At 36.8% G+C, this 11,200-nt stretch overlaps 2 protein-coding genes across 2 annotated transcripts; both read left to right on the top strand.

Moving 5' to 3' along the window:
* The first annotated feature begins 590 nt into the window (after positions 1-590).
* On the top strand, positions 591-2,626 carry LOC147760546 (uncharacterized). The gene is made up of 5 exons (XM_013558185.2): positions 591-718; positions 1,005-1,131; positions 1,589-1,665; positions 2,065-2,127; positions 2,390-2,626. The coding sequence occupies exons 1-5, from the start codon at positions 670-672 to the stop codon at positions 2,416-2,418; spliced, it is 345 nt and encodes a 114-aa protein (XP_013413639.2). The 5' UTR covers positions 591-669; the 3' UTR covers positions 2,419-2,626.
* Positions 2,627-8,134: 5,508 nt separating this feature from the next.
* On the top strand, positions 8,135-11,151 carry LOC106175984 (uncharacterized). The gene is made up of 5 exons (XM_013558184.3): positions 8,135-8,286; positions 8,567-8,693; positions 10,157-10,233; positions 10,617-10,679; positions 10,932-11,151. The coding sequence occupies exons 1-5, from the start codon at positions 8,238-8,240 to the stop codon at positions 10,958-10,960; spliced, it is 345 nt and encodes a 114-aa protein (XP_013413638.1). The 5' UTR covers positions 8,135-8,237; the 3' UTR covers positions 10,961-11,151.
* Positions 11,152-11,200: the final 49 nt, after the last annotated feature.

The raw sequence follows: 11,200 nt of genomic DNA, 5'->3' as shown, positions 1-11,200 counted from the left end.
CTTCAAGGGATAAAACAAGCTTTAAAAAAAAAAAAAGGGAGGAAATAGTGGCCTTATATAGACTCGATGATTCAAGGGCTACTAGAGGATTGGAACTAGGGTTGGAACTAATGTCGATCAAATTGCAGTACTGTTTCGGTTTTTAATGTTCAAATTAAAGATACCCTCGATAAACGTACTGGGCGTGAATTACCGTATGACCACGAAATTATATAGATATTATCTCTTTCAAAACGAATGAAAGCCTGAATTTTAAATGATGAAGGTTAGATATAACATCATTCGAATTAATGCTCAGCATTTTCCCGTTTTAACTGTTATTATATCAATTGGATTCATCACTTTATGTCAATTGTAATTATGTTGTAGAGGGGCTCTCTATTAGTTCCTCCGTATGGCAAAATACTTTAGGAGTGAATTCCCGGGTGCGTCGGTATTTCCTAATCACTTCATTAGACTACTACGTTTGGGGCTATTATACGCTTGATTGAGAATAAAATACCGGTATTCAGTGGCTTAAACGGGTAATCTTCAAATAATTTTATGCCATGCCCCATTTAAGGAACACGCGTATGGCTTATATAGCGGGACATAGAAAAGAGAGCCAGTTACATTGACAGCCGTCAAAAACGAGACAAGTACCCACTTTGGTAGAATACCTGGTTGAAGATGAAGTTCTTAGTTGTCGCCATTTGTGTGGTTGGGGCTGTATATGCAGGTATAGTAAGAGCATACTTGTACCACCGAAAATTTAAAAAAAGAAAAAAAAACTTCTATGAAGTTTTGGCATAAAAATTCACAATTGCGAAGAAATACTTTTGTTCCTCAAAACAATTTCTGTCCATGGCTTTATTGGGTTTTTGGTCGAATTCTTCACACACTATAAACGCGTGCAAACACGAGTTAACCATGATGCCCGCATGCTGCAGCCACATCGACTTCGGCGCTTTTTGATTGTGAGTTATCGCTTTTTTAAATTTTGTGCATTTTTAAATCGTTTGCAGGACAGTGTCCCAAAACGTGCAAGGAGGAGGAGGCAGATTTTGACGCTTCACCTCCTTTGGCTGGCCGGGACAGGCCAATCTGTACCCCCGAGGGCACGTTTGACAAGAAGCAGTACCTTGGGTCTGAGTGAGTTGAGAGATTTTCACGCGTAATATTATCTATAGATGTTAATATGGTAGGAGAGGCAGAAATTATTTGCTCGGTTCATTAATTGGTTGGTGTTGGTGGCGGAGCGACAGTCACGCCGAGTTGCTGTAGTAGGAATACCGTGACGACCGAGCGGGGCGATAGATTGAGATAATGCTGAGATAGAGAATTATTGAAGGCGGGGTAAATACACGCACAAGGGCTCGAATACAGGTAAAAACGGACACATATACATATACAAACTCACAATTACACATGCAAGCAAACACACGCAAGTACACGCACTCACACACGTGCATGCACACACCCTGTTCTCTTAACACAGTTTAATAAAATAATCTGACATCCTTGTCTAAAAAAAGTACATTGAAACAGTGGGCGGCAAAGTATGGCCAGTTCCCGGGCAGTGGTGTAATCTAGCTTTGTATCGTTCCAGGAGTTATTGTGTAGACGAATGTGGGGTTGAACTGGGGGACTATGAAACGAAAGATAGATGGCTCCCTCACGACTGCTGTGAGTATATGCGTTTATGTTTTATAACTGAACCGTTAATATTTTGAGATAAGATCGTAAAGTCGGTTGACTACATGTTCGTAATCTCGAGCGAGGCTTGTTGCTTTACGAGACCTGCATTCCTCTTGCTTGGCTTAAGGTTAAACTGTCACCAACAATTAGTTTCATTGCGATTACTATTCCTTGGTGGCTTCGCCCAGCCCTAAAATTGAGAGTAGGCCGATGTGCGATATATCTTTTAGGTAACCTTTATTTCCTAAAGTATCGTAGGTTAATCTGTCCAAAAGGAATATGACGTCATCGTGACGTCATTCACCGCTTTGACGTTGCTCAGACGTCCACATAACGTCGTGTTGTTGCTTCATATGACTGACCGTTGTTTTTATCTTCTGATTCCAGCGTGCGCTCGTGACAAAGCCGATGCTGGTGTGTACACAAAGCATCCAGACTGCGATAGATATGGTAAGTCCATGACCCTCTGTTCAGGGATACTTCAAAGCCAAAGTTTTTGCTGTTTATTGTGTTATTGAAACAAAATTTGGTTGTGTAACATCTGTGTCCGGTGTGGGAAACCAAGGGTTGTTGAGAATGTTTGCGTGTGGTAAAGATCTGTAGGTGTTTTGAAAAAAGTAAAATGTTTGATTTTCGCCTTGACTTTAAATAACCGTATTTTAAACCTCTCTCTCTCTCTCAAGCTCATTTTAACCACTTTTTTAATTTGTAGGGGCTTACGCCGCTCGCCCGAAGGTCTAAGATGAGATGGAACACGCCAAAAATCACTTCTGAATCAACAGAACTGAGAAATCTCGAGTAAAATAGTTGTCCATTCACTTTCATACTCATACATCGAATAGGCAACTCTTCTTGATCTAGAATTTAAATTCTTGAAACACAAACGTTATAAAAGAAAATTGTTTTGATCGTCAAATGGAAATGTGTCCAAAAAAATGTTTTCCATAATTAACAACTTTCACTTGTCCTAGTTGTAAAATTCATGTTTTATCAAAATAAAATCAAAAGTAAAGATAATAAGAGAAAATCCTGACTCAGTTTACTGGTTTTTGTGCTAACCTTTAGATAGGTATTTCAATCGTATTGATAGGGCTTCTTGTTTAAGAGAAAATCTTGATTAAAAAATGACAATTTTAGCCCCAAAACGCTGATATTACGTCACTCGTGTTACACTGTGACTACAAAATTTTTTTGCTTGCTAGACCATATCCTTTAGTTATAGTCCGGTGGCTTAAGGAAAAATTCGTGACACGGCGGATAAAAGCATCAAATTTGGCATGTAGTTACCTTTTGACATTCTAAATCAAATCAGAGCCGTAGCCCTCTCAAACAATTAACCGTTTCTTCAAAAAATCCAAAATGGCTGCCAATTTATGGAATTCTATAGAAATATGTACATACCTATGTTGATTTTTATCAAATAAATTATTTTCTCAGAGTTTTCCACACCCTTATTACCCATTTAATTCATATATGTCAGAAAGCAAACAAATTCCCTTGGACTTTTTGAAAAAATTCAAGATGGCTGTCATATGCCATAGAAACAGTCATAAGAATACTGGTGCACAACTAATACCAGCTAGAAAGATACGTTTTCCACTATCAAATTAAGTCTGTTTCTCAGATTTTTGTTACCCACATAATATGTTTGTGGTAAGTAACCACGAAGTGCTCTTGGGCATTTTGGAAAATCCAAGATGGCTGTCATGTGCTACAGGAATTCTAGTAAACGGGGGATTCAACTAATGGCAACTGGAAAGATTAATTTTCCACCATCAAATTAAGTTTGTTTCTGAGTGTTTTCCACATCCTTTCCACCCACACAATATGTATGTGGTGAGTAACTAACATGTATTCTTGGGCAATTTGAGAAAATCCAAGATGGCCTCCATATGTCATAGGAATGCTTCTAGTATTACAAAGGGTTGGAATTAATGCCAGCTAGGAAAAACATAATTCACTATCAAATTCAGTTTATTTTTTCAGTGTTTTACACATTATTATTACACTGTGATACATATCTAGCAGGTAATAAATGTGCATGTTTTATCATTTTGAGAAAATGCAAGATGGCTGTCATTGGCCATAGGAATACTACTGGAATTACAACTGCACATCCATGACTTTTCATCTACTACCAGGGTGAAATTGTGTTTGCTTATCAAGTTTTGCCCATCCTTATTAGTCCTATGATATATATCTGGTGGGTAAATAGTGTGCATCCTTGGATATTCTGAGAAAATCCAAGATAGCTACAATTTGACATAGGAATACTAATGGTTGGCTTTCAATTGCTGCTAGAGAGGCATATGGTTTATTATACAATTACATTACCATGGGTTTGTTTTAAAAATAATTTACGTATTTCATTCCATTTATTATTACCCCTGTGGTGTATACCTGGTCTGTAGCATGTATGTATCTTTGGGTATTCTGAAAAAAGTTCAAGATGTCTGCCTTTTGTCATTAGAATATTACTACACATAATCAAATAATGCCAGAGATACACTTTAAAGTACAATTTAAATGTAATGTAATTTAAATGTAGTTAACTTTAGATCGTTTTTAAATGTATTTTATATCCTATTTATCCCGATGAAAGACTCTGTGTGTGTAGAAAGTGTATGTATCTTTGAGTACTATTCGGAGAAAACCCAAGATAGCTGCCAGTTACCGTAGGAATATATCATTCAAATGCACATAGGTGTCAATTAATGGAATAGTTCAGACATTGATTCCAACATGAAATAAAGCCGTTTGATGTTCAAACATGTTAACATCCTTATTAACCTTACTCTATATAAATCTGGTGTCTAGCAAGTGTGAATGTTGCGTATTTGATAAAATTCAAGATTGCTGCAATTCACAATAGGAATAGTACAGTCAACTACTGCCAGAGAGACATTGGGTTCAATATAAAATGAATTTTGTTTTTCGGTATCTCCCACATTCTTTTTGGACTTTGAGATATCTGTCTGGTGGGTAACAAGTGTGTACCCTTAAGTATTTTGACAAAATATCATGATTGCCCTCATTTGCCTTAGAAGTGCCTATAAAATCCAATGCACCAGTTTTCCTATGGGGAAAAGAAGGCCATCTTGGATTTCCCCAAAATGATCAAACATGGACATTAATTACCTAACAGATATGTATCATGGGATAATGATAATAATAAAAAAACAGAAAAATAACTGAATGTAGCTTCATTTTAAATGGAAGCCTATCTCTCGCAGGTATTAACTGAACCCCACCTTCTATGGCTAATGGCAGCCATTTTGTTTTGTTTTGTTTTCAAAAAGGATACACATAACATTCTCACCACATATATATTATGTGGATTAAAAAGATGTGGAGAATACTAAGCAACAAACCTAATTTATCAATTAATATTATATCTCCATGGCGGAAGAAGCCCTATGTGTATACAAGTATTCCTTTGATATGGCGGCCATCTTGGATTTTTCTCGAAATGCCTGAGAATAAAGGTTAGTTACTCACCACAAATATATTCTTTGTGTAATACGGCACTCAGAAACAAAAATAATTAGATAGTGGGCAATGCATCTTCCTAGTTGGCATTAGTTGAAAACCCTTGTACAAGTTCTAGTATTCCTATGCCATACGGCGGCCATCTTGGATTTTTCAAAAAGTACAAGGACACTCGTTTGTTATCTGACATATATGCATAATATGGGTAATAAGGATGTGGAAAACATTGAGAAAATACTTTATTTGATAAAAATCTACATAGGTATGTATATATTTCTACATAATTTCACAAATTGGCGGCCATTTTGGATTTTTTGGCCAAACGGTAAATTTTTTCCGTGGGCTACGGCTTTAATTAGATTAAGTATGTCAAAAGGTTCCCACATGCAAAATTTGGTGCTTTTATCCGCCGTGTCACAATTTGGCCGTTTTTTTTTTTTTTTTTTTTGGCCCTAAGCCACCGGACTATTAATAGGAAATTTAATTAGCTGCATTAGTTTTGGACTTTTTCATTAATATCCTAGATCCCTTAAGCAATGTTTCGGTCTATTGCCCAATAACGAATAGTGTTTGTCCCGACATAAAATATACAAAAAAAAAAAAAAAAAAAAAAAAAAAAAAAAAAAAAAAAAACACGAACTTTTGAATTCCTCGCAGTACAATAAGAAAAGGTCTTCATAAGAATAGATTTATTTTCACATATTTAATTTTCGTCCACTTACATTAATGTTTTTCAAATTCATCTCAATAAAATCGACGTCATCTTTTTCTGCTCAGTATATTTTGTATACTTTTTTTTTTACTTTTTCTTTAACCCACTGAAAGGATTGACTGGAAAAATACTTCAAATCTTGATGAGTTTTTTCTTACGATTTTTAAATTGGCAGTGAATCAGGAAATGTTCTTAAAATTCATCAAATTCATTTAATGACAATGAAAAAAGAATTAAACATACATGTAAGTCCCAGTTCTATGGCATACATGAAGTCTCTGACAACAGTAACAAAATAATCTAGCTAGTTAATGTTTGACCTGTAAAATGTCAACTTATTTCGAAAAACAGAGAGTATACTATGTCCGAAATAATTTCTAGGAGTGAAATATCATCGGCAAAATAGGGACGTCTTGTTTGGAATGAAATCCGTCTCAAACACAACAGGTGACGTTTTTGCAGCCTGGCTCCATTGTGTTAGGTGTGACAGTTGTGTTGGAACTAATTTATATCTTGTTTTCATTGTGTTAGGTGTGACAGCTGTGTTGGAACTAAATTATATCTTGTTTTCATTGTGTTAGGTGTGACCAGACCAGGGGTCACTGTTGGGATGGACACACGGCGACCCTTACACCACTCTAAGTAACTGTCAAAAATACTTCCATTATCTTGACCAAAGACCAAATATAATCAGTTCTAGATTTCGCAGGGAGGAATCATTGACATTTCCATTTTTTTTGTCAAAATATTGGTCGACTTTACTCGGTAACGGTAACTTATAAATTTAATGACGCTTAATCAGTTTTAGCTGCGTTTTTGAAATATGCTTTGGCAGCTTTTCATTAGGAAATGGAATTCCTTGACAGAAGAAAATGTTACGTGAGGAAAATAGGAAAATTCTACACGTAGGCAGGAAGGATTTAGAAATGCACTGCAGTTAGTTTAAGACAATTACCATAGTCATCTAGGACCAATTAGGTTGATATATTTTCTTCATATTGATAAGTTTGCAGTGTACGTGGAAAACAGATTTTTCATTATCTTGAATAAAATCTGCAGAAACGGTGTCAGTATTTCTTTCATTTTTTTATTTATCATCTTTTTTTTGCTTCTTACAGCTTGTCTACGGGTTATGGCACATATCTTTTAAACTGTTTTTTATCTCTTTTCAATTATTGTTGATTTATTTCCATATTGGTGTACACTACAGTTTAAAACAGTACATATAATAGGACATGTCTAGATTATACATATATATATATATATATATTTTATAAATGAAATGTATGCTTCACTCACGTGACTGGGTTGTTCCTTTTTTTAATGGGATGGCACCTTTTTTTGCTCCTGAACTTTTCATCGAGCTTACCTTTATATAAACTTATGAATTTGTAACTGAGTCCCAGTATGGACCGGAATAGACAAGAGCATCCGCAGGTGGAGATAAAATTGTCCTCATCTTCTTTATATTTCCCCACCGCCATGATACAAATACAGGGGTCCGCGGATCTAGAATGACACCACTGGGCAAAGGGGGAGGGGGCAAAAAGGTTGAACCTTCTCTATTGCAAATGTCCCGATTTAATGATTGAAAATCCTGATCGATTATGTTACTGATTTAATGCAACGGGTTTTAAAAAAAAAAGATAAATGCCGCGATGCGAACCGACTGAAGCTAGACGTTTTAAGGGAAAAACACGCTTTCAAACAAAACAAAAAAGGGGGGAGGAAATAGTGTCATAGATATAGATTTGATGATTCAAGGGCTACTAGATGATTCAAATAGGGTTGGAACTAATGTCGATCAAATTACAGTACTGTTTCGGTTTTTTAATGTCCGAATTAAAGATACCCTCGATAAACGTACTGGGAGTAAATTACCGTATGACCACGAAATTATATAGATATTATCTCATTTGAAACGAATGAAAGCCTGAATTTTAGATGATGAAGGTTATATAAAACATCATTCGAATTAATGCTTAGCATTTTTTCCGTTTTAACTGTTATTATATTCAATTGGATTCATCACTTTATGTCAATTGTAAATATGTTGTAGAGCGGTTCTCTGTTAGTTCCTCCGTATAGCAAAATACTTTAGGAAAGAGGTCCCGGGTGCGTCAATATTTCCTAATTACTTGATTAGACTACTACATTTGGGGCTATTATACGCTTGATTGAGAGTAATATACCGGTTTTCAGTAGCTCAAACCGGTAATATCCAGTTAATATTATGCCGTGCCCCATTAAGGGAAGATGCGTACAGTTTATATAACGGGACATAGAATAGAGAGCCAGATACATTGACAGCCGTCAGAAAGGAGACAAGTACCCACTTTGGTAGAATACCTGGTTGAAGATGAAGTTCTTAGTTGTCGTCATTTGTGTGGTTGGTGCTGTATACGCAGGTATAGAAAGAGCATATTTATACTACCGAAAACTTAAAAAAGAAAAAAAACTTCTTTGAAGTTTTAGCATAAAATTTCACAATTGCTAAGAAATGTTTTTTTTTTCGTCAAATTTAAAAATTTAAAAATTGTTTGATGAGTCGAATTCTACACACACTATAAACACGTGCAAACACGAGTTAACCATGATGCCCGCATGCTGCAGCCACATCGACTTCGGCGCTTTTTGATTGTGAGTTATCGCTTTTTTAAATTTTGTGCATTTTTAAATCGTTTGCAGGACAGTGTCCCAAAACGTGCAAGGAGAAGGAGGCAGAATTTGACGCTTTACCACCTGCGCTTGGCCGAGAACGGCCAATCTGTACCCCCGAGGGCACGTTTGCCATGAAGCAAAACAGAGGTTCTATGTGAGTTGAGAGATTTTCACGCGTGATGTTATTTATAATTTCTAATATGGAAGGAGAAGCAGAAATTATTTGCTCGGTTCATTAATTGGTGGAGGAGCGACAGTCACCCCGATTTGCTCGAGCAGGAAAACCTTTACGACCGAGTAGCGCGATAGATTGAGAAAATGCTGAGATAGATACTAGAGCGCGGTTAGCAATTATTGAAGGTGGGGTAAATACACTCACAGGGACTTGAATGCACAAATACAGTTGCAAACGGACACATATATACTGTGTTATGGGCGGTGGTTTATACAAAAATGCAAAACACGATTAGTCGTCATCGTTATCAGATCAGTCGAAATGAAAACACGATTAGTCGTCGTCGTTATCAGATCAGAAGGCAAAATACGACTAGTAGTCGTCAAAACGCAACTAGTCATCAAAACGCAACTAGTCGTCATCAAAACGCAACTTGTCATCATCAAAACGCAACTTGTCATCAAAACGCGATTTGACGCCAGATGGCGCCCATTGTACGAAAATCTAGGCCAAGTCACATGATCCACAGTGATCAAAATGGCGGACGTTATTGAAGCAGCATTATCATATTCCTCGCTCGAACTCGAGAATTATCTCGAGTTCGAGATATTATTATATATATAATATCATTATTAGATTGTACGCGTAGAGATAATTCTCGAAATAATAAATAATTAAATAATTTATTAAATAATTTGGACATGTTATAAATTAAAAAAAAAACAAAAACACACACTTGTGAAGCACTGCTTTATTGTTGTACTCATTTCACAAGTTCCAGATATTATTATATATATAATATCATTATTAGATTGTACGCGTAGAGATAATTCTCGAGTTCGAGCGAGGAATATGATAATGCTGCTTCAATAACGTCCGCCATTTTGATCACTGTGGATCATGTGACTTGGCCTAGATGTTCGTACAATGGGCGCCATCTGGCGTCAAATCGCGTTTTGATGACAAGTTGCGTTTTGATGATGACTAGTTGCGTTTTGATGATGACTAGTTGCGTTTTGATGACTAGTTGCGTTTTGATGATGACTAGTTGCGTTTTGATGATGACTAGTTGCGTTTTGATGACTAGTTGCGTTTTGACGACTACTAGTCGTATTTTGCCTTCTGATCTGATAACGACGACGACTAATCGTGTTTTCATTTCGACTGATCTGATAACGATGACGACTAATCGTGTTTTGCATTTTTGTATAAACCGCCGCCCATACTGTGTATACAACCTCACAAAAACGCACGCACGCAAGCACGTACATGTACGCACTCACACACGTGCATGCACACGCACGCTGCCCTGTCCTATTAACACAGATAAATAATATAATATAAAATCCTGCTATTAGTCTAAAAAAGTACACTGAAACAGTGGTCGGAATAGTTTGGCCAGTCCTCGGGAAGTGGCGTAATCTAGCTTTGTATCGTTTCAGGAGTTATTGTGTAGATGAATGTGGGGTCCGACTGGCGGACTATGTTATGAAACAAAGATGGGTCCGTCATGACTGCTGTGAGTATATGCGTTTATGTTTTATAACTGAGCTGTTACTATTGACTTTACGTTTGAAATCTCGCGCGAGATTTGTTGCTTTACGAGACCTGTCTTCCTCACGGCTTGGCTTGAGAGTTTAACGTTTCACAAATGATTAGTTTCATTGCAATTGCTATAACTTGGTGGCTTCGCCCAGCCCAAAAAAGGAGAGTAGACCCCTGTGCGACATTTCTTTTAGATAATCTTTATGTCCCAAAGTATCGTAGGTTAAGTGTCGAAAAGAAACATGACGTCATTGTGACGTCATTCATTGCTTTGATGTTGCTCAGGCGTCTACATAATATGTTGTTGCTTCATGATGTGACTTTGAATTGGCCGCAGCTTTTATCTTCTGATTCCAGCGTGCGCTCGTGACAAAGCCGATGCTGGAATTTACACAAAGCATCCAGACTGCGATAGATATGGTAAGTCCATGGCCATCTGTTCAGGGATACTTCAAAGCCAAAGTTTTTGCTGTTTATTGTGTTATTGAAACAAAATTTGGTAGTGTAACATCTGTGTCCGGTGTTGGAATCCAAGGGTTGGGGAGGATGTTTGGGCGTGGTAAAGATCTGTAGGTGTTTTGAAACAAGTACAATGTTTTTCGCGTTGACTTTAAATAACCGTATTTTAGAGCTCTCTTACAAGCTTATTTTAACCACTTTTTTTACTTTCAGGGGCTTACGCCGCTCGCCCGAAGGTCTAAGATGAGATGGAACACATCAACGGTTACTTCTGAATCAAAAGAACTGAGTGGATATGAATGAGATCCAACTCTTCAAAAACTGCTACGTAGATTTAAGTTTCTATGAATTATATATTTACCAAAAAAAAATGACCTATGCTGTGACAAACTTTGTTAGAGAACAGCAATAATAAAATGAATCTAGCTTAAAATATTTGTCCATTCACTATTAAGCTCTTACATCGGATAAGCAACTCTGCT

Source organism: Lingula anatina, chromosome 8 (genome assembly GCF_051362555.1).
Source record: "Lingula anatina isolate TDL-2025a chromosome 8, LinAna3.0, whole genome shotgun sequence".
In the NCBI taxonomy this organism is placed as follows: Eukaryota; Metazoa; Brachiopoda; class Lingulata; order Lingulida; family Lingulidae; genus Lingula; species Lingula anatina.
Note: the sequence above shows the minus strand (reverse complement) of the source record. Positions and strands in the feature narration are given on the sequence as shown.

What these genes read in the sequence shown, in the direction of transcription:
- LOC147760546 (XM_013558185.2), top strand. Translation starts at nt 670, where the DNA reads ATGAAGTTCTTAGTTGTCGCCATTTGTGTGGTTGGGGCTGTATATGCA. An exon ending in GGTTGGGGCTGTATATGCAG is followed by an intron (nt 719 to 1,004) that starts GTATAGTAAGAG and finishes AATCGTTTGCAG; the next exon opens with GACAGTGTCCCAAAACGTGC. An exon ending in AAGCAGTACCTTGGGTCTGA is followed by an intron (nt 1,132 to 1,588) that starts GTGAGTTGAGAG and finishes GTATCGTTCCAG; the next exon opens with GAGTTATTGTGTAGACGAAT.
- LOC106175984 (XM_013558184.3), top strand. Translation starts at nt 8,238, where the DNA reads ATGAAGTTCTTAGTTGTCGTCATTTGTGTGGTTGGTGCTGTATACGCA. An exon ending in ATGGGTCCGTCATGACTGCT is followed by an intron (nt 10,234 to 10,616) that starts GTGAGTATATGC and finishes TTCTGATTCCAG; the next exon opens with CGTGCGCTCGTGACAAAGCC. An exon ending in TCCAGACTGCGATAGATATG is followed by an intron (nt 10,680 to 10,931) that starts GTAAGTCCATGG and finishes TTTTACTTTCAG; the next exon opens with GGGCTTACGCCGCTCGCCCG.